Source organism: Opisthocomus hoazin, chromosome 4, assembly GCF_030867145.1.
Source record: "Opisthocomus hoazin isolate bOpiHoa1 chromosome 4, bOpiHoa1.hap1, whole genome shotgun sequence".
Classification (NCBI taxonomy): Eukaryota; Metazoa; Chordata; class Aves; order Opisthocomiformes; family Opisthocomidae; genus Opisthocomus; species Opisthocomus hoazin.
Genome location: NC_134417.1, coordinates 83740536 through 83765086, shown reverse-complemented (window position 1 = coordinate 83765086; position 24551 = coordinate 83740536). Strand labels below are relative to the sequence as shown.

The 24551-nt window shown below is 38.1% G+C and overlaps 1 protein-coding gene across 1 annotated transcript in view; it reads right to left on the bottom strand.

Moving 5' to 3' along the window:
* Nucleotides 1-24551, bottom strand: part of PTPRN2 (protein tyrosine phosphatase receptor type N2) — a 707013-nt gene that overhangs the window by 621273 nt on the left and 61189 nt on the right. Inside the window, exon 2 of the mRNA XM_075419758.1 lies at nucleotides 14041-14091. Within this exon, the coding sequence (XP_075275873.1) occupies nucleotides 14041-14091 (51 nt within the window). The remainder of the gene's footprint in view (nucleotides 1-14040; nucleotides 14092-24551) is intronic.

Below are 24551 nucleotides of genomic sequence, written 5' to 3'. Positions count from 1 at the left end.
ATTAAGTACTACTTTTCGCTGTTTGCTCTTTGAAATTGCTGGAGAGGTGTAGCTTTGTCAAAACATTACACGTCTCAGGTTCATATAAGATTTTGGAAATCACCAAGCTATTAACATATGCTGACAGCTGACTCAGAAGTCAAGACCTAGCACAGTAAGATGTGTGGGGGGCTCCTATGACTCTGAAGAAAAAATATTTGAGATTAATATTCATTTGGGTTAGTAACAGATTTGGGGATTGAAGCAGAGGTGTAAGGCAGTATTAACAGAAACAACGTCCAAGATAGGCTAAACAATTTCTGTGCTTTTGACTCAACCAGATCCTGCAGAAGACAATATGCAAGTTAATCCGAGAGCCTGGCCCAACAGAAATGGCTTCTTCTTCCCAACCTTGATGAAGAGAAAAAAAAAAAAAAAAAAAGTTATTTACACTGACTCCACATCTCTCTACCATCATGCTTTCTCCACAGGTGTCCTTTTCAGAAAAGTACCCAGGGTCATGTCTTCTCCTCGCCCAACTCTGAGGCTCCTTTCATTGCCTAGGAGATCCCTCAGCCATGTAGGCAAAACCAGATTTCACTTTTGGTGACACCCTGGGAAGGAAGGAGAGTGTGTGTATGGGAAGGAGGGCTGGGGGGAGCTACCGTGTCCCCAGGCTCTTACCACCTTTGGCATTCCCTCACTTCTTCCTCATTCTTACATGCCTCCAGGCTCCCTCCACAATCCTGAATCATCTGTATTCCCCCATGCAGCATCCTTTCAGCATCCCCACACTCAATTTGTAAAAAACATCAACTTCCCTTCTCTCAAGCAGCAAAAGCTGCTCACACAGGGCATCCCAGGCTATAGCAAGGAGAAAAAGTGTCGAGTCACAGTCAGACTCTGCTCCAATACAGTGAGGACAGTGTGGCCAGACACAGAACAGCAACACTCAGCTGAGGAGCTCCAGAGAACAGAGCTTACTCTGGCCCCGCAGAAAGAGCAGCAAACCACTACTTTCTCTGATGCTGTCCTCTATGCCAAAGCTGCTGTTAAGGGGCAGTCAAAGTCAGAATATCTCATCATTATCTTCACAGCCTTGCCAGAAAGAGCCACATTCTTTGGTTGAGTCTGAAGTTGATTCAGATATTGTTACCAGCAAAAGACAAAAATTAGGAGCTGTTAAAGCTCCACTCAGATTCTCTTCCACCTTCCGCAAAAATGGCCACTAATCAATACTATTCAGAGTTTCTTCAAGTAAAATTGCATAAGACGTTTCCAAGATGGTGCTCACAGCAGGAGAGTTAGCCACTTGTTGCACAGCACTCGCAGACCTCTGCGGAGCACGGATCCAGCCGTGCAGACAGCACGGCTCACGAGCACAGACAGTAAACAAGTAGAAATAAATCAATCTGTTCCCCCATAAAATTGTTGTCACTTGAACTGCAGTATCTCCCACACTGATATTGTGGATAATTCTGTTTCATCTTGATTACGACCAGTATTAACACCCAAAAGCAATAAAATCTTTTACATTCTCATTTTATTCAAGCCAAAGGACAACCCTGCTGCAGTGACATATGGCTCTGTTACTCTGCAAGTGCGTTTGACTGCCTACAAAATCTCCTTGTCTAGCAAAGTATAACACTTTTTAAAAATCAATGACCCGCATTAATTTGTATTTTCCACCAAGAAAACCCCACCTATCATCATAATCATCTTTCCATACAGATAGATGAGTTCTCACACTGTTTGCATTTTCTCCTTTAATGGAGTGGTTTTAGACTACGTCATTGATTATATAGCTGTAATATGCTATTTTTTCCAGCGAAAGAGTCAGCTTGGGTTTGGCAGTTCCTGCATAGTTGAAATAGCATAAAAAACAGTCTAGGGGATATGAGCTGAGGATGGCACTAACTGTTGTAGCTCTTCGAAAACAAGAGGCAGTTCATAGCAAATCACTTCTGTACAATTTTCAGACTCAGGGGATTCGATACTCTCTCTGGGTTTTATTTTTTTTTAATCCAAAAGCTTTTTCTCTAGTATACGTACTGACATCCAAGTGAACATCCCAGACTCCTTGCAACGGCATTAAGACCCTTCCTGCTCTTCTCCTGGCTGCATGATTCCTCCCCATGTTACTGCAAGATGACCAGCTGCCATGAGGAAGGCAGAGATTATCCTAGGCTGCTGTTCTGGCAGCAAGAATCAATATTCCCACCTCCAAGAGGCAGACAGGGACCTAAAATCACAGTCTCCAGTGTCCTGCAGAAGACCTCTAAAAATGGCTCCTTGTAAGCCCTCCTTGTGAGGATGGAACAGATTTGTATTTTTGTGTGGTTAGAAAGCGTTTCCCTGCTTGAAGACACAGATTCACGTAAGAACTGCAGCTCCATAAAGTCACAACGCTTGACGTACAAGCACCAGCTCATAAAAAAAAAATAGGCCTGAAAAGGTAGGAAGAGAACTATTTATGTCTCCTCTTCTTATTCCATCTAAAACTATACTTATGAAAACAGCTGATTTCAGACCAAGAAAATTCTGTTTATTCTGTTTATTGTTATTGACACAAAATGTCTTCTGCCTGTGCCTACAACTTGTTAATAATAAATAGGATGCAAAGAGCATAACAGGAACAGATTTTGTTTAGCAAATGCTTAATGTCATTGTTGTGGTTTCTGAAGAGGTAGCTTGTAACAGCACTGAAATTTGCACTTACTGCAGCTTAATTAACAAGCCCCCATTTCCCATTTACATCTAATATAGAGACATTCAGATTAAAAAAGGGAAATATTTACTCATGTACTGCTGTACACGAATGAAGCGTATGACAAAAACCCCTTAGCCCCAGAATTCTGAACGACATTTCCTTTGGTCTATGACGAAATAATATAGTCATTCTCCACACAGCTGGGGAGAAATCATAAGGTATGATCTGAGCAAGCTGATCTGCATTTGTGGGATACTGGTTAAAGCAAAGCAGGAAGAAACCATTGCATTAACTTCGCAAGCCATTGCAGCCCTGAGAAAGTAGAGTAACTGCAAAACTTCCAAGTCTTAGTTAACATCTGTTGGCCAAGAGATGTCTGGGGACAGAAAAAGGATTCTTTGTGGTAGATTGATTCTTTACAGATTTTTGAGTTGGAAGCACATTTTTGAAGCTTCAGCTCTCTTCCATTCTCAAATACACTGTTAACCTCTACTCTAGTCACAACTTATTTTCAAGTATCATGGCAACAAAATACATCAAAATCTATAAATCTTTTTTTGGCATCATTTGTAGAGGGTAATATTTCATGAAAGAACAAAGTAATTTTACCCAATGACCTAATTCCTGGGGGGGGCAGGGGGGAGAGAGGGAAACAAACACTTTTTGGGGCTAGTATAAATGTCTTTTTAGGTAATTTGAAACAAAACCCAGCAAGGAGGTTTGACTTCTAATTGGCAGTGTAATATATCTAGAGACATGAAGTGGGCACTGACTGGCTGATTATCTTTTTAGTGAACATGGATTTGTAATTTGTACTGCAATGTTAAACATGTCCATCGACCCTTTGCCACTGAGCACTCCATCCCCCAGTGAAGCTACTGAAACAGGGATTCTTTTGTGCCCTATCTTCTTTCAGAGGTTTCCATTTCTTCAGTTCTAATAATTTCTGACTCAAGGCTGTCCCATGGGCTTTCAAAGCAAAGGCAGTGACCCTATTTAAAACAGTGACTGATGTACTAAAAGAAAAGGAAATCTTAGTATTAGATGCCTTTTCAAGTATTATTAACAAAAACATTGAGTGGAACTTTGGCATCTAAAGTTAAATTCATCATGACAAAATTGAAACGAATAAAAAGAATTTGAGATATGGAATAGGAGTGGTATTTCTTAACTGTGTACCAGCATTATATTATCTCATGTATTGTTGAACACATTGGTCCATTTTTATCCAACCATTATTCACAGAAATTTTTGAAGTAAAAAAAAAAAAAAAAAATGAAGAGTTTAAAAAAAAAAAGAGAGATTGCCTCATTTAAAAATCAAATAGTTAGAACACAATAATTCATGAAACACATGTAAGCAATCAAAATTACTGGTACAAACACAAGAGAAGACTTTTCTAATAGACACTGTCAATGATAGAACAGTTTGTTCCATTAAACTACCTGGCATAAGCCATCAGCAAAATTCCATTAAATTGAAGGCAGGCTGTCAGTAAAGTAGGAACTCTTAATTGTTATTAAAGTCTAGTAAATCTTTACATCTCAAACTTAAAAGGGCTAAGATTAAATAGAGCAAGTTAGGTACATATTTTCAACCTTAGAGTACTGCAAATTCAATATGAACACAAATGTTTGCTACATTACATTGAAAACCAAAACATTTTTTGTTTGACAGACATCTTCCATTGTTTTGAGTCCAAACACTAAGTGTTGTAGTCTCTTATTCTCCCTCAACATCCACTGCCATTACCAGCCTTCTTAAATCATGCTGATTCTGCCTTAGGGCCAACAGAGGAACATGCTGACATGGCAGCAAAAGCAACCAAATATTTCTCAACTTATGCAGAGCAGGCAGCCAAAGATACTTAAGTAAAGGACTACATTACAATAGAGAGGTTTGGACCATAAAATGTATTTATTGTTCTACCTCTAAAGCAACTTCTGTTGCTGTTGCTACTCAGGTTGTAGGGCATGAAAGAAAACTCTATTTAAATTAAAGGCTTCGAATGGCTTATAACAGAGAATGACTTTTCATTAACAGGTCTTTACCTGTTAATCAAGAGCACTACTCTTAGTTTACTTTCAGATTGTTCTTATTTATTAGACGAGGACAGAGAACAAAAAAGCCTCTCGCTGTTCTTTATTACAGAGCATTTATTCTAAGCGTTTAAGAGATGGTATACATTTTCTAGTTATCTTTGAATGAATGTTCTACTTTGCACCTAATCTAGTCCAAATTAAGGACTTCCAGTAATAGGTACACAACTTATGATAAAACTTCTACATTCATTATTTAAAAATAAAGACAAGCAAACATACCTGTTTAGTTCATCCTTTCAGAACAGTCATTGAAAGTCATTTTCATATATATTAAATATTTGTTTTTCATGTGCCTATGAACTTGCATCTCATATTTAGATTATTATGAAGTAATCTCCTCCTCCTTAGCTTCTTGCATGACATCATGGTTGCTAATAATTATTGAATATATTTTCACATACAAGCTATCTTCACACAAAAGTCATCATGTCTTGCAGAAACTGTAATCAGAGTTTTGTCCTGCTGAGGCAGAAAAACTTTCAGGTGATCCAAGTCATAGGGTTTTGTTACTCAGTTCTCTCATACTCTTTGAGAAGTTACTTAGCCAGGACCACAACATGCAAACCATAAATAATTTTTTTTTCCTGTTATGCTTATTGTTTAAAGGCAGATTGAGACTCAAACTTGTTAGTGTTTGTCAAATGCTATGAAGTCAGCAACAAAAATGTGTTCATCAAATGATTGTTGTAATACACCAGCAGCTAACCAGTGTGCAGTTTGACCAGCAAACAGGAAGAAGGATTTGTGACAGACTTTTTGAAGAAAAAAGAATAATAAAAATAAAAGGTGGGGCATCTTAAGCACAGATAAACTTGTAACTGTAAAGAAACATCCAAAAGCATATTATGCAGAAGACATTTAAGAAATCTACAGCCCTGCATCCCACAAATAAGAAAATGTATATAATAAACAGTCAAGAGTCATTCATTAATGGCCTGGTAAAATTGGTATATTTTGAAAATATAGTCTGATTCATGATCCTATTTTTTAAGCATATGTACTATTAGACGGGATTACTGAACCTTTTGAAAAGAAAGATACAAGGAACATGATTATTAAAAAAGGATACAATTTTCTCAGGCAGGAAATGTGTTCAAAGTTTTCTAGTCTATCCTCTTTTAGACACTCCCATCATTGCCTCTGCTAATTACCAAAGTACCTTGACAATTAATGATAATTAACCTGATTGACGCAGTTAGCCACTGTTACACGGAAACCAACATTCACTTTTTGATATTCAGGGGAACAAAGGCAAATATCAGTTTCACATTTAACAGATTAGGTGAAGCCCAAAATAAGCAAGTAGGTCCAAAGTTATGCATTTCGGTTTTGGAGTTACACATTCGTAACTAATCAATACGCTAAGTAGAAGACATCTGGCAGAACATACCAGAAAAAAGTCAAATCATTCCAATCTGGAGTTGCCCAATAATCAGAATATGGCTGTGTAGCTGTCGCTGCCAATTTCACCTCTCCCTTGTTTTGACAATTTATGTTACTATTCTTCGTTCATAAATATGTTTATGCAGGGTCTTTGGGGGGGGTTGTTTTTGGTGGGTTTTTTTGTGTGTGTGTTTTTGGTTTTTTTTTAAAAAAAAAAAAAAGAGATGAACAATTTAGAGAAAAAAACCTGCCTATTATTCCTTCCCCTCCCCCCCCCCCAAAAGGCACAACCCAAAGATCTCAACCATGAAGTAAACCATAACATTTCTCAATGTCCCTTGACACAAGAAGGGAAAAAAATATGACGGCCTTTAAGCAGAGGAACACTGCTGCAGTGTCACTCCAAACCAGGAATCATTTGCTTTCCACCTCATTGCCAGAACATTACAGCTTGGTGTTCTCTTCTCTACAGACCACGCTGTCCTTTTCAGGCTCTTGTGTTTCATGATTCATCAGGCACAAATTTTACAGAGAGACTCCCTAATGCACTTTTCCAAATGGGCTGTACTTTTCCATGGTCTCCCAAATGTTACAATTTCTTTTTTTTTGCGAGCGTAATAAAATAATGAAATAGGGAACATCTCTGGACACGTCCAACAAATGTGCCAACAACTGCTACATAACTTACCCAAAAAGACTTAATGAAGGGCTCCACCACACACTAATAATTTACATGATATAGACAATCTCAAATACCCAAATATTTTCATGAAACATTGAAAATCTGTGTTACACTGTCCTATTAAAAGTTGCCATAAATTGCATGTATCCTCCCTAGCACAAGTTCCAAAAAGCAGAGAAATAAGATCATGTTGTTTTTTTCTAATGAACACTCACACATATCTTGTAACTTCAAATCAACTCAAATATTTAATGGAGAAACACTGAATATTTTGAAAAAAGGCAAATCCAAAAATTTCAGAACTTCAATCCTACTTAATATGAGATCATTACATTAGATTCTGGAAAGCCATCCACCTTATCACCACAAATACATAATATGTGTAAAAGAGAGAGATACTAGATAATGAAGTTTATTCTCAAATGACATAGGCCCCCTCCTGTGTAGTCCCTACCCAACCTACGAAGGTAAAGTCTTTTAACCAAACTTTTTGAGTCAAACACCAAAATCCTGCCAAAATCAAACATACACTGGTTAAGCAATTTTACTTGCAGTGCTTGCCCTGGTTCTTTGAAACCTAATGCTGATTTTTGGAGCAAGAAAATATGCTACTGCAAGTCAAAACACGAAGACAAAAATTAAAGTTTCCATATGACAACATAGTAGCATTCTTGCCTGAGCTGTAAGAAAAAGGAGATCTGTCCACATGAAATAACACTATGCAACACTCAGCAGCTCCAAGACTTATATACTAGTACAGGACACAGGAATATAAAGGATTACCTATGGCTGTGGGTAGCTTTATGGTTGTACATACTTGCCTCTCACTTGGTTCAGACCAGTGGGCTGCCAGTAAAGTCTGAGCGATGGTTTTGTGCCCTGCAGGAGCTACAACTTGAGATTCTCCGCAAAAAATAAAGCTCTTAGTGACAGTTGGGACGTGGACAGCCATGGACGCATTATCATGCTAAGCATCTTTTCCTAATGAGAAGATTGTAACTTCACCTTTGATTACTAGTCCAGTTTTAATACCAGTTGTGCTAGACACTTCTACCCCACTATCACACAGGCAGCTATTTTAACACCACATTGAGACAAACAAGACACTAATAGATAGTTTGGAAGATACATGGGCCTCTTGTTTGAGAAGAAAAAAACCACCACATTGTTGCAAGGTAAAGCAGATAAAGTCATCACTGTCTGGCACTTATAACCTAATGGTAAAATTAAACTGCTACTTTTTCCATAGTGCTTTTACCTCAAATAGCTCAGAAATGTTCAGCATCAACACTGAAAGTGCTCCCATTAGTGAATGTTATGTATACCGAGTAGCAAGCCAGACCCACCTAGTTTAGAAACTGAGCTGGTCTAATTTATTTGCAAATCAGCAGCATGGTGCGGTGGAGTAGAGCTAAGAAACCCTCAAATTCCTCCAGTCATCAAGTTCTGCTCCCTTTCATTTTGTTATCACCACTCAAAAGAGAAATTGTGTTCCAATGTCACTTCTGCTCATTAACCCCGAGGAGCTCTGACACTGTCATTAATACAGGTGTCTTTAAAGCCTCATAATGCAAGAGGAAGTGAGAGCTAAGATGAGGGAGTATGCAGGCTAATGGGAAACTGGAGTCTTCCTCCTAAACAGACTCCATATAATTTACTTGCTTCTATTACACCACCATCACATAACCTGGTGGAGAACAAGTGTGGTGAAAAAAGTGAACAAATTTTCATCTCTGTTTCCACAGAATTATTTCAAAAAAGGTGTGTATGAACTCCTTAAAAAAATGTTCCTAATAACTAAGGCACCATCCTCATAACCACAGATTCTCAGCAGATTTAGGTGTTAACTCACCCTTGATTTTAGTTGCATGAAGCGTGTAAATATTTCTGAAGGTGTGGGTTTTCAGAATACCAATATGCAGTGGCAGACTTTAAAGTTTACTCCTTCAGCATCATACCAGATTCTGACATTCTTCTGACATAATACTTACTCAAAGTATACTTTAAAAAACTAAGTCTGACAAAAAAAACCCACGATCTCCTCAAACTGGCATGGAATAACCATGGAAAGCAAATTCTTATATTTATATGGTTGGGTTTTTACTCCAAAAATACATGCACTCCTATTTACCTCAGTTTTCAGGTCAGAAATGACAACATCAGGTTTACCTCATAGGGTGGTATTAGAACTTCAGTTTTTTGTGAAGAATTCCCACACCCTTGGAAAGCACAGAAATTCTCTACACATATAATAAAGCAACTGTATGCAGAGGTACCACTTAGCATTACTCCTCAGCAGTCTGAATTTATTTCTAACAAGCACTGATGCTTACCGAAAACCTTCGGAAAGCTTATGCACAGATTTACAGTGTTATTTGACAAAAATTTGATAGCTTTTGTAACACCAGTGCCTTGCAAATGCAGATGTAGCTGCAGACATCTGTTAGCTGAACAATGCTGAGGTGCATCTCCCTCCGTAATTCCATCCTATTAGGCAACGATCTGGAAAACCTCAAAGTGTAACACATTAAGTTCAAGAAACCATTTCAAGGATCCTGACTCCTCTCCCTTATCATCTGTAGCACGTTTACCATTTATGGCTCATCACCAGCACATGCAGTCACTTATACTCCAAACATGCAAGGAGCTCTGTAGCCAAGGAAGAAAGTACATTAATATTCTGAACTATCTGGAGACATGCAAACTCAGAAAGGCTCATGACTTTGTACTGCAATGCTTGGACACCTTTGACACACTGTGGTAACCTAAGTCCCTCCTAACAAGTGCAGCTTGCATACAAAAAGCAATATTGATTCAGCTGTGCATAGCTGTTTATACAGCTTTTCAGAAGCACAGCGTCTTCAAACACTACTGCAGACACTAGACCATGTCTTCCTAGGAGAGGTTTAGTGGTTGTCAGTGAGGCTTGACTTAATGATGCACACTGCGCCAACAACTGTATTTAATTAACTTTTTTGGTTGGCCTCACAGAGCTGTTTTCTACAATCTGATCTTGTCTGCATGAACCCTGTTATGATTTCATGCAGGAAGGAGGCTTGCAGCCACAACATCTCTCATAAATAAAACTGCCCTGATTTATAAAGGCTCTGTTGATAAGGAGCAAAGATATCATGGTATCCACGCATGGATAGAACACAGCACAAAGCTTCTTTCTGAAGCAAAATATCTGGAGATTAAACCTAAAGGAAAGAATGCCATCCTTCTAAATGAGCAGTTCAAACAGTTTAATAAAGGGAGGAATGAGAACAATAAACGAGGTTATTTTGAAATGAATGCTTTTGTCTATACCACATGGTGTCTTTCCCAGTGGCACTACCAGTATTCAACAGAGCGATTTCATAAGAAAGGATAAGAACTAGTCTTTGCTTTGCTGCTGTCAAGAACCAGTTTGTTTAAACCTTCCAGTGAGGAAGCTATGTGAGCTGATGTTTTACATAAATGCAAAACAGAACATGACATATTCCCACTTACCCAACTGTACTAGGTTTAATACATAGATACAAGGAGTGTTCAAGGGTAAGTGAATGATCTCTGTCTGAGAGATCATCTAAAAATTCCTTCTCAATGCTTCTTTCTTTCCTTTATGTACAAACACATTCTAAGCACAATCATTAAGAAAATAAAAATACATACACAGGCAAACTCATTAGCTTAAATTTCCAACTCAGGCAGAAAAATGCATGTGACCATGTGAACACCATATCCCTCTTCACCCACAGTTGTGTCACTACTCATACCCTCATTTCAAATCCTATTCCTTCTATTATTGTTTTCCCTTTATATACCTTGTTTAATTAAGATATTTTTGTTGCCTGCCTTTGGCACCTGCACCACCTTATCAACACTTACTGGGGAGCAAGCATTTCCAAGCTTAGAGCATGCCAGATTATTGTCTATTAGGGTCTGCAGCTCATAAGCATATCCGCCTTTCATATTAAGTTTTTTAGCTGCGAGCTTTCAAGTTTCAAGCATTTTAGATGGAGAAACTGGCATTTTCATCTAACTGTAAAACAGAGGTAATGATTCTGTGTACCAGAAATGACATAAATGACACCTAAGCCACTTCACACCACAAAGTTATTCCTTCACAAAGGAAGGGTCCAGGAAAATCAACTAGATCCTGAGGAGCACTAACCCTTTGAAGAAAGGCTTGAAAATTAAGACTTGGTCTTTTTGCCTGTCTTATCCTTTTGCCATTAAAATAAACATGAAACAATATGTTCCTTATTAACCACTTGATGAGTCAGTGCAGCTCAGGAAACTGATAAAAGGTTTATGGAAATAAATTAATATTGCATGAATGCTGCTGGAGTTATTAAACAAACATAAGCTAGAACTCATCACTGAAGCCAAAAGAGACCTTTAGATGATGAGGGAAAGCAGCAGCAAAGTCAACAATCATTATTACAGCAGGTTCTTTGCCCTGCTGAAATGGCAGATGACCTAAACAGATGTAAGCGATGCAACTGATACAGTTATGCTGTTTATATCAGATCTTACAACTGGATTACATGGCTTTTAACAAATAGAAGTTTCTTTAATATCCCTTTTCTATTCGTGCAAATGAACATTTATCAAAATCTTGAAGAAGAGATTAAGTCACTGAAAAACTAATGAGAAGGAAAAAAATAGTATTTTACTGAAAAACTAATGAGAAGGAAAAAAACAGTATTTTTCTTATGAAACAGCTCAATTACTGGTGTTTTTGTTATCCTTTCACCAGTCTGATGCATGAAAAGTACTTGAAGTCTCCACCTGATAACATGATGTGAGATAGCAAATACTGTGACTTCTGCCTTCAATAGCCAAACCCAGCTTCCATTTTGAAAACGCAGTTTAGTTACATTTCCTGAAGGCCACAAGAAAGATCAAAATTTATCAGCCCTCTTGCAGGAATCAGATTCAGATCTTCAGATCACCGACATTTCAAAGATGCTACCCAAAAGTAGCTGCTGTTTCTTACCCACAGTGAACACTGTACTTCAGAAATATCCACTTGTGGGACAGAGGAGGCAAACCTTTCCACAACCTTGCAATACACAAAGTAAGCTCTGCTCCTGAACATAGTGACCTCCGCAGACTTAACTTCCTGAGATTTCAAATCCAGCAAAGCACTTGCATTTTAATAGATCAGGATTTCTGAAAAGCTTCAGAGATACAGTTGAACCAGGAGGAGTTTGGACAGGCAACATCGGAAGGACTGCTCAGAAGCAGAATCACAGAATAGTAGGGGTTGGAAGGGACCTCTGTGGGTCATCTAGTCCAATCCTCCTGCCGAAGCAGGGTCATCTACAGTAGGCTGCAGAGGACCCTGTCCAGGCGGGTCTTGAATATCTCCAGAGGAGGAGACTCCACAACCCCCCTGGTCAGCCTGTTCCAGTGCTCCGTCACCCTCACAGGGAAGAAATTCTTAAATTTAAAGCAAGTGACTCTCTTTTCTGGTGCACACAAAAATTAAATTCTGATGGTATTTCAGTACTTCAAAGGACGATCCTCCAAAGATTCTGTTAATTTTCTGAAGAATGGTGTATTACTTGCATCAAGGACAGCATTTAAAATCCAATATAGACAACACAAAAAATTAAATTCAGTGAGCTTAAACACATTGACAGAATCCCTGCATGCATTTTTTTAATTAAGATGAGCCATTAGGAAATGTCATTGATCAACTGACTTATTCATTACTGCTCTTTAAATTACATTTATGCCAAAACAAGAGTAGATCTACAGAAGAGGTCCATTCTGAATTCAAAGGTACAGTTTCCATAGTTAAGTTTGCATGCTAATGAAAGTCCTGTTGAGTTTTTAGAAACTGCATCTTCTATTAAGAAAACAGGTAGAGCAAGAAGCTATGAAGTGACATGTATAGGAACATCTCTACTTAAGACTTTGTGCTATCAGTTAAAGTACATACATTCCTCTACTCTCATCTGCTGCATAAATTCCCCATTATACGCTATCTGCCAGATATAATGGTGGCCTATCATAAAATCCAACTAAATATACTTGCACTGGGGAAGACTACAGCTAGGCACTGAAGATCATTGGTAGTCAGCAAAATGCACCACTGTAGAAAACTGCCACCACCTTTCCTGGGGTGAATCATGGAAATTGTCAATGCAGAATTTTTAAACAACAGCTTTATTCAAGAATTACCTTCCAAAATGTTAATAAATGCACTGTTTCTAACCTTCTATCTATTTTCATTCCTCTAAAATCCTCAACCATATTTGTCTTTTGTTTCCTCTCCTGCCTGCATTTGTCTGACATTCAACAATACTGGAAATTTAATCTCATTTTATCTTAAATATTTGTTAAATTAGGATATTTATAAAGTTTATCTATTTATAGACCCATATTATTAGCCTCTGTGTTTGACAGAAAACAAAACTACTTTATGCCATACATTCAAAGATAAAATTTCATACATAATATATAATTCAAAAAAAAATCCCTAATTACAGATCTACACATTTCACAACAGTAAGTGCTTCAGATGATCTCTCTCTAAACATTGTCTGTCTTTCATCAGGACTTAAATGACTTCATGTGGCACATTAATGGAATAGTAGGAAAGACTTTTTCTAACAATACTCAGAGATTGTTAGACTTCTGCATACATTTGTGTTTGTCTTTTTGACTTACTGAAAAGAAATTCTGAAGGAGAGGAGAAGAATGTTGCTTCTACATAGTTCAAGTAAAATCACTGAAAATGGACACAACGTAATTGGGAACGAAGGTGGTCTTCCTTTGAGACCTTCTTTCTTATTATAACAAATAACCACCTTTTGAAGAAAAGGAAGCTGACAATTACTCAACATCGTCCTCTAAAAAGATCAACAGCTTCAAGATAAAAAAGCAGTTATTTTCACCCTGCGTTAAGGCAAATTAAATGTTAGCATATTTCAATGTGTTTAATTTAACTACAATCTCTCTCATAAAAGAAGATAATATTGTTCAAGATTGAAAGAATATTTATACAAATTTTAAATCTATTGAATTTCCCCTAACTGCTGACCAGAATAGTCATACCTGGTACTTATGTTTTTTCCACCCTTTCCTCTCCTCCTCATTCATACACAGATTTGGCTTATTGAATCGACCACATAGCATCTACACAGCAGAGCACATAGTAGTCAGCAAACAAAACACTGAAGACTTACCATTTACACAGATTTCAGAAGATTTACAAAGGTCATCCTCAAATAGGCAGCCTAAAAACACAATGGAAAGGTAAAAATTAATACAGGTTTCAAACTGTGGATATTAGTCCAAACTGAAGACCTCTCATGCTATTAAACACTCGACAAGTGTCAGACATTTGGTTGGCCTTAGGAATCTAAATTGGACAGTACAGAAAGTCAAGAATGTGAAAACAGGTCTGGTTGGACAGCATGTCTTACTAGCTGGTGACATCCAGAATAATCTTGATGCTTTTCTTCCCCCTCATTCGTCTACTGAGGCTTCTGTTTTCTCCATGCATGTCTATTGTTTAGTACTTTGAGGAACTTTGTTCTCTCAATTTTGAGTGTGTTGTTATACCACAGCACAGTAAAGCTGCAATATACTACAAAAATATCCACCAAGAAATCGGGAGTTTCCTAAAGATATTTCTACTGTGATGAGACAAGCCTAGGAATCAGGTATAAATTGCTCAAATTAGGCTTGGATTTAGTAACTGCAACCACAGGCTATGCCTAGATCCTTAGGAGCACTAACCCTTTGGAGAAAGGCTTGAAAATTAAGACATCCATACCAACAGCACGATACCTCCACAGACAGCTGACAAATTAGTACAAGCCTACAAAAACTATTCTTGTTTTTTTTTCTCCTCATTTGAAGTAGGAAATTTGTTCCAAAACATGCTGCTTTATGGGACCCTGCTACCAGCCCCGTACCTCACCCTAGAAACTGTATCCAGGTTGGCAATCCCAGCTCATCCACTTGTGTACATGTTCACAGATGAAGTATTCTGTTCTCCTGTCGCTAGCATCACCTAACCAAGTAGTGAGACACTAGGTATTATCCCTTTCATCTTTGAATAAAATTAACTCCTGTTGATACTTGTGAAGGGAGCAGAGAAGTGGTCAAGATGTGCCTCTGCTTTGGTCACTCCACACTGTGGGATGGGGACAAGGACCAAGTACGGAAGCAGAGTGAAATATTGTGCTACTGTTAAGGATATGTGGTCTGTTAGCCCAACCAGTAGTTTCTTTTCTTCTCATTTTCTGACAAAGATAAAGAGCTAGGACTGGATAAAATCCAAGGAATGAGGCTGTGTTCTGAACACAGAAGCTGCCCTAGAGAACACATTTTCACAAATAAGCTTTTTAACTTCTCTGGGAAGTACCTGAAGTTTATAAATGGACATAGGGAATTACAGAAATTAAGTGATCTTGAACAGTTTTACACTGTGCATCAAGAAATAGCCAGGAACTTTACTACATCTAAACACGGGAACAAATCCTCTCTCCCCAGCCGTGCCTATCTCCACAGAAGCATGGAGTACAAACACCTCTATTCATCAGAGAGTCAAATGGATTGAATAGGCTGCTCTTAAAAAAAAAAACCCAGCACCTAAAAGACTCAACACTCTGCCTGTGAATTACTCGAGTCCTAACTCTGCTAAAAGAAAAGTTCAGGGGGATAGAGTGATTTATGCACGCCTGCATAGCCTTTCAGCAGGTAACTGTATTAGCACATCATTAAGCCTGAACTAATGTATTGTGTCTCTCAGCAGTATTTATTAGCACAGAGCTAGACAAGCACATCTACATGAATTCAAGACATATTGGAGCACCAGCAGAGTCCCTTACATCTACTCCAAACCTGCCTGCAAAGACCACATATATATACCCTTAAACAGCTAATGAAAGCCTAAAATATGCACACCAGTAGAAGTGTTCTCTCCTCCTTTTACATATGCACCAATAAACTGTAGATATACATTTTGTACTTTTTGAAAGGTAGAGGAAGATTCAGACCAGAAAAGCTTCTGCAAATAGTGTAGAACAGCAACAATACACAAACTGTAGTTCATGACATTTTTCTGAGACGCATGTAGTTTTGCTCCAGACAAGTCTAATGTAACAGTGATTTGACCTGAAAGAGTGTCTGAAAACTCACTGAAGCTATCCATTTGCAGCCTTGGTACTGATCCAGCAAAGCAGAAGAATGCTTTAACTATATATTGACCCATAAAGAATATAAGACAAGAACGATGACAGGCAGTGACCAAAACACACCGGCACAGAGTATATAGTGCAAGAAGATGAGTTCTAATTTAAAGCACAGTAATGATGACTTAAAAGATGAGTGCCTGAAACAAAAACAAAAAAAAAGATCTTTTCCTCAAGTGCTAGGCAAACCAGACCAAAAAAAAAAGTAGAGTTCAATATTCCTGCTTTCAGAAATCTGAAAATATCTCTTCTAAAAGAAAAGGTTTTATGGTTAAGAAGAAAAAAAAACCACAAACCACTGTTTAAATCTCTCTGCCTTGTTTTCCCGAGAGATCACAAAAGATTTAAAACCAGAAGCCTGAAATGTCCATGTCCAGCGAGGGACTGCAGGTGTCGTCCTGTGGTGGAGTAGACAGGCAGTCTTGTAGTGGCTGTGCTGTAGACCCAAAAGGTTTCAGATGAGAAGTTGCAACCACAAAAGTTTCTAGTGGAGTGGCACATTAAACCAGTAACTGGTTCAGCTAGACCCTGCTGATTTTGAAGCACCTGGGAGCTGAGATCACAGCCACCTGCTGCCCATGGCAACCTGCTACAGGTAGGCCATCCTATAATATACTGATAGTCTCAGAAGCAGAAAAATCCACATACAGGGTGAACAAAATGAGTATGGTACAGAACTCCAATTGAAACGCACTCTGATCTTATTTGATAAGTTTTGCTTTATCACCTAATATATATTCCATGAAAAGCACAAAAGAAAACCGATTTTATCATGTTTTAGTTTCTCTTTTAATAATAGTTGGTTATTTGATGCATACTGCAGTAAGGCATCTGATGCAATTAGCCTTGGAAACTTGTGGCTTGGAGAGCAAACTAATAAAATCAATGCATTGCAAGCTATATCCATCTATGATTACTCTAAAACAGACAAGGACCTCCAAAACTCCTTGAAAAATATTTAAGTTATTTATTGCTGGAGTTGGTTGCTACGCATACTTCACCCAACCAGTCAATATCCTAATTTAACTACTAATTTACTTTTTGTTCTTATTTGCTGTGACATTCAGAAACATCATATTTCATTTTAAACATCATCTACCTACTAATAGCAATGGTGGTAATAAGTCACCACTGAAGAGTGAAGTGGTATTGTCTCCAAAAAGCACTTAATTCAGTCCATACCTTACGGAATCAAAGTAACATTTCATCATCTATCAAACAGTCCTCCCTACCAGAAATCATCTCCCAAAACATATGAACTGTTTATGTAATACCTTCAAACCCTACAAAAGACCCAAAACACAACCCCCAAATCTTACTTCATACAGCAGCCCTGAAAGAACAAATTCTCCATATAACTATTCCACCAGCTGATGGAGACTAAAACAGAACAGGTACACTTATATTGCTTTGCTTAACCTAGAATTTAAACACAGGTTTCTTAATTTAGATTAAAGTTTCAGCTCTTCCCTAACACTTGTATGGTCCCCACATCTCAGTAGTGACAAAGCAGGTTGGAGCAGCAACTTAGTTGTGCATAGGCACACCAGCAGCCACAAGAAGTTCAGCTAATCTTCCTCGCCCCATGTAACCAAGGCACCCAAGTCTATGCAGTGCATCTCGTAATATAGGGAGAGTAGTTCCCCGACACATCCTGGAGCTAATTAAAATCTAGTTAGCACACCAGTAAGGATTATCCCATATACTTGGATACCTATGTTTTTTCGCATTCTTAAATGTAAGGGTTTGCAAAGGTGTGTTATATGTCCATTAACTTCTACTGACATAAGTCACATGCTTATAAACTATATTCTTGATAATTTATCATAGTGAATTCCAGGAGAGTTTACATGAGCAAAGCTCACTGCAGGTCAGAAGAGCCCAGGCTGACTGTGCAATATAAACCAATATAGTGAACTTCCGTGCACCAAGGTAAGTAGGCCTCTCAAGGAGAAGTCAAAAAGAATAAATAAATGCATACCTAGCTTTATCCTTTCTTCCAAACACAGACATTAGTAGGTTGCAATTCTACTAAGTTGTGTCAGGTGCAAGGACCATTTGTATCGATCCCACTCATATGTACACACATTTTCTCTACTTTTTTTAACTTTACAACTGTTTGAAATGAGGGCAGGTATCTTTTCTATATATTAAAATAATTTACATTGTGCATTCTGTGTTAACTAGCCATGAAAGGAGATTCCACAGGACCTCACAGAATATTCTACCTCCCTTTCTTCTCCCTCTACCCTACATCTCCAGCACTGTTTCTCATACAGTCAACACAACATAATCACAAAATGCTGTTGCAAGTCGAGCACCTAGAAGTTTTAATCTCTTTGTCAAGATATTCTTTTCATGACACACTTACAAAATTATTATTTTTCTCCTTCCATCAGGTATACAGCAGTTCTGCTTTTCTGAAGACGAAAAAGGAAAGTTCAAACCACACTGAAATATACAGTTTGTTTGGATTTGTAAGAGGTGCCTCTGAAGGTTATGACCATCAAGAGAGCAGCTGAAATCATCTGAACTTAACCTAGAAAAAGCTGTAGTAATTCACCTAAAATAACTTTTTTAAATCCACTGATCAAATAGATTCTGTTTATTTCTCTGTCCTTTCCCCTAGTTAACTAATTCATGATTATTTTACTTAAAACATTTCTTTGAAGAACAGACAAAATCTGTACACATTTTTATTAACTAAATAAGAAGTAGGCCATATCCCCCCTTTATCAAAAATTGTCTTATAATCATCAAAACAACCAAACAAACAACAGGCAAGAACAGCTAAGTTTCTTCTATACTTCAGATATCAATCAGAAATTGGGAAAATACAAACCTCCTAAATCCTTTCTGTTGTTGAGGGTTCTCTGCTTCTTCCTTCCATGCTCTTCATGCAACAGCCATGTGAGAACCTAACATCTCTTCACACTTGCAGACCATAATAACTTCACGTTACCATAAAGTTTTAGCCAGTATGTGTTTCTTAAATCTAAATAAGCCAATAACCATTAGCATTTTTAATAGCCTAGAATGAAAGCTCACTCCATATTTATCTGCTTCTTTCAGGTTTAGTTGCTATCTGGTAAGAAGACCTTGCAGGGTAAGCACTGCTAAACACTGCTAATGAGAGAAACAAAAAAAGAAACACCTGGGTATGCCAACACTGGGTATGCCAACACTGGGCGTGCTTGATGGGCCTCCTTGGGTCCTTAACACCATCTGTGAATGATTCTAAATAGAGAGCACATGTTTGTTTTCCTACAGTAGGATTAAGAAACATGGTCCAAGAACGGCATTTCAAAAGTCCTCAGCTCACACAACTGGGATAGCTCTAACTGAAAAAAATCAAGATAGTGCACAACAATAATAAGGAATGATAACATGAACTGATGGGTAGGAAGAGTCAAATATGTCTTTTGTGCAGAAAACTGAATGGAGAAATCATCTGATTGAGACAGACGTATTCCTCTTGCTAATAGAAGTGAGAGAAAATTTTACTCAGTCTTCTAAAGCTGCTGTCTATCCAACACATCCTCATCTGTCTGCCACACATGTATGCCTAACAAGTCTAGAATTACACACAATTTCAAGAATGGCTGGGAGAAATGCATTTTAAGCTGATCACAGGTTTTAAGCAAAGTCCCTCTTGGTTTCCCAAACTCTGTGGTTACATAGGTGCCACAGGTGTACATACACGGCTTTACTCATTACTCAAAACCTGTCAACTGTGTGTGAAAAACCAACTACTATTTCTTCCCTTTAGTTTTATTTTAGCTTTCACTTTGATAATAAATTTGGATATTCCCTAGCCCTATTTTTAAAATTTTCAATTTATCCTCTTTTTTCTTTGCTTTTTTTTTCTGTTCCAAACTGCACCATTCTCTTTCCAAGAGCTATTTTTTCTAACTCCCACCCATTCTTTTCTACTCTCCAACAAAGCATTGTTCCACCACCAGAATGCAGTCACCCACCCCCAACCCTCCCAAGCGTGTGCCCGTACTCAGGCACCACCCTTCCTACCTGTGCCCTCTCCTTTCACTCACACAGGTAAACAGCGTGTCTGTCACCCTTTAATTGTTGTTGATTGCTGGCAATTTCTGGATCTCCATTCTCACCCTTTTCCACTCATGTCCTCCACTTCCCTCCTTCTAGCACACTCAACAATTCCTCATTCACCTCCCTTCTGGTGTGTTGTCTAGGCAAGAGGTAAAGAGACAGGAGGTAAGAGAGGGGCAGAATTTCCTCCATCTTGCTCCTCTATTCAGAGATTTGCAGCAGTGGAGCAGATTCAGCCATGTTCTCTCTTTCTCCTCGAGTTCTCAGGATATCCAGAATATTCTTCACTGAGAAAGGCATTTTATCAAGACGTCACACCCTGTGATGGTTTATCAATAATGGCTTGGAACAGTAGTTTAACTATGAAAGAAAAGTAAATCCATGTGGTCAAAAATAATATTAAAGGAACATACAATACTAAAGAGGCTCTTTCCTCCAAGAGAGAAAGTGAGAAAAATATATAACAGCATAATAAGTACTAAACTTTGATCTTCTTCCGTTACTCCACCTTTTATGTTTTTGAATGTAATAGGTGCCTGATGTTTTTGTAATACTGTAAACTCTTGAGAGCAGATTTTTTTTTTTTAAGCCTAGTACAACGAAGCACTGATCCCTGGTGAGGAATCCAGGCCTTACTGTAATCCAAATTAACAGTCATAAAGATGACAAAAGAAATCCCTGCAGCAGTTAACTGGAGGACTGTGCAATCTCTTACACGAAAAAGTTTCCAAAGTAAAGTAAGGAAAGATTTCCCAGAAGTGTTACCATATGGTGTTAACACTTCCTCATCTCAGAATTACTCTTTCCTTCAATCATTTTTCCTACACACTGATTTTGTGTATTCAAATATGACCTAGCCAGAATAATTCACCATGCAATAGAGTTTCCATTCAAAAGGGGAAAAAGTCAGTATAGCCTAGATTTTCCCCTGAAGCCTCAATGACAGTACATATTAGTGCTTCAGTTACTTTCTTTATATCACTTGCCTTTCAACATTTATGGATTGATGCACTAAATAGGCACAGTAGTACAAAATGCTGTGATGTATCACACTATTCCTCACTATGTAAGGGATTTACTTTGTCCTTTCTGCATTTAGGAAAAAAAAATATTACATCTTTTCTTTTGCGCATAATCAGTCCTCAGCCTGTCCACCACTAAAGAAAGGAATGGCTTTGTGGTGAAAATACCATTAAGTTACCTGATTACTAATGCCATGATTGCAATTATGTAGGGCTTTTCTTATGGGGAGCACTGAGGAAAGGTCACTACTAAGAATAATTGAAGATGTGAGCAGCAATAGTAGTTCATGAGGCAAAGAGACAGGGAAAGGCCATCACTGGGAAAGCTCCAGAATAACATTTGCATTTGCCCAGGGCTAAGAAAGAACATGGTTGATACGGGCAAGGTGTGTTTTGGTGTGCCTTTTTGTCATTTTTTCATGATAAATATTAGAAGAGCTTGTATTGTCTCCCCTGAAAAACTGCAGTTCTCTCAATACTACATTTTCCAACTCTTTTTCCTTAGCAGAGACCATCACTAGCTCACATAGCAAACCTGGAGCAGAGATATAATCTAGCAAACAAGTAGCTGCACTAATATACTTAGTTACATTGAACACTAATGTTCTCTGTTTAAATAAAAAAATTGCAGATAAACCCATTGTTGGAGAGCAAATAGAAGTTCATTTAAAAACTAGACTTAAAATTATCACTTCTTAGAATCAAGACTGAAATCTTTTACCCACAGCTATTAACTGTGGCAGGAGGGGTCACGTGTGATTTTGGTCAAGTTACACAGCTCCAGATAAAAAAATCTTTGCCATGTTGGTAACACATATTGGGACAAAACTAGCATCTCTACAACACAAAACCTCTTGCTTCAAAACTAGAAAATGTTAATTGAAGTGCTCACAAGCTGTATACAAAATGAAGATCCAGACCAGGCCTTCAGTAATTGTGATTTATTACCTTTTCCTAGTCACCAGCTGCTAAAATTAATTTCATTACTGGGCAGTAAACTGAAATCACCCAACACCCACTAAAATCAGAACTGTGACTAAGCAGAACTTTTTTCGCACTTAGCAGAGAATTTGAGGGCTGAACATCATTGACTCTAAATTAATAACTTCACTTTGGTGTTTAAATACATGAAAAAGCAACCTGGTCTTTTTATCTGCTGTTGACTGTACAATAACCTTCCGCAAACAATCTGCGGGCAGCAAAGCCTTCTAGTACTATTCATAGCCATAAGATATTAAAAAGGTAACACTGAGGCTTACATACAGCAGAGTATGATGTTACCAGCAAAGCCTTCCTCAGTATTACTGCACATAGGCCAGCAAGAATTGCAGTTCAGCAGCCCGTCATATTCATTCTGTGAGAGAACTACTGTCATCATTATATCTGTCAGCCTCACTCTACCCATCAGTAACTGTCAGTCTATTCCTGTACACTTGTTCTACAAAACTGCAGAATGGGAGTGAATTCTAAATCCTAACTATAACATAATTCCAGCCTTCTTCCACAGTCAGGGTTAAGACAAGCTGGGCCAAAGAAGTAATGAACCATTAGCTAGAGGAAATAGGAATTATGTTTGGGGGTTATGTGCTTTGGAAGATAGTTCTTTCAGATAAAATTCTCCAAAACACTTCCATGGTAAAGAAGCTTATGTCCCATCGTCTGAAGCTGATCGGTCTCCAAGAGCCACAGTCAGTAACAGGTTTTTTAAAACAGTTGTTTAAAGTTGTGCCTCATGTTTTGGGAAAACTCCCATTATTCACATAATCAAAGGGAGGAAAAGAGAGATGTTTATCATTTTCATCTAACAAGCACCAAAATTTTCTTGTCATTATTTGTCATGGAATCTTAATGAGTATCTCCTTGGTGCTTAAAAAAACACAACTGGGATTCACAGCGTTTCTCATCCAGTTATACTGCCTCTAAAAGCAAGTAATTACCCAATGCTTAGGGGTAATGTGCCTCTCCCAGCACTGTCCTGAGCAGACTTCAATGGCAGAAAATTTTTTACAGGGGACCTGTTCGGAATGATTGGCGTTTCTGTTCTGTTCTATTTAGAAAAGAGTACAGCATCTTTCAACCAATGATGCCTGTACCAGCAGCTGCAGGATGACCAGTACCTGTCATATATGATCCCTTGTTTTTCCCTTCCTCATTCTTCTTAGAAAACCACTTTCCTTTTTGTTCCATCTCTATTTCACAGTTAATTTGAGCTGGGTAAATTGTCATGTGGACTTGGCGAAAACAACTTGGGAAGGAAAAAAAGAATTGTATAACTCAGTGGAGTCTGAAGTGCACGGGGATAGTCCATGGTCATTTACTGCAGGAAAGTAATTCTAACCCAGATAACAGCCCACATGGGTTTGGGAGCTCCATGTCACAGAGGAGCTCCACACAGGAAGATAGGACCCAATCAGCACTCTAAATGTGTCTGTTGCTGTGGATCCATACCGAGGCCTGCTAGATATTGAAAACACTTCAAATTTCTATTATTGGGCTTGTGTTTGGAAAAACAGCTTCATATCGTTATCGTGCAATTTTGAATCACATTATAATGTTTATTTAGAGTGCCAAAATTGCCTGAGTTCACCTCATGAAAGAGTTACTATTCTATACACTTGATAATTTCTTTAATAAAGAATTTAAACAGTCCAGGATAATCCACATTAATTATTCATGTGTTGCAGAAAAATAATGATAGTCAAAGCAGAAAGTCATAGTCTCTTGAAGTTCTCGAAGGAAAAAGATTAATATTAGGTAAAATTCAATGGACTGTGGCACCAAGATTTATCTATATAATTTACCCTGGGAATCTGAATTGAGAATGAAGCTGCAGCATATTCTAGTATAGGACAGAGTTATGAGTAATGGGTCCTACAAGGACACTGGTAGCACATCAAAGTTAACAGTACTTAGTGAAGATGCCTAAAGCTTTTCCCTTTTCACAGAAAAATGGGAGAATCTTATAAATGGTTATGTACCAGAAATTTTTTAAAGCTAAAGAACTCAGCTGTTCCAATCAATATAAAATAACTTTTGACAGATAATCAATGTGTGGCACCTCATGGCTTTGTTCAAGCCCTGTTGGACTTGTAGCACATGTAACTGCGTACAAGGGCGTCACGACGACAAGCGGCAGACTTAGGACAATACTTTGTTACGCTGACAAGGAAGTAAATCTATCCTGTATTGAGTCAAAACTCATTCCAGACAGTAGTTCAAATTCATTGCAGAGTAAAATGATCTGTTTCTACTTACTTTTGTGAAATTACACTGATTTCAAAGAAAATCTGGAACTGAGAGTGAATGGTCCTGATTTTGACCAGTAATTGTGCTTTAATTACTCCTGACTCACCCTGATGTATCTGAGGCTGGCGTTAGAGCCAGCTGTCCCAGAATACATTATGCTGTTGT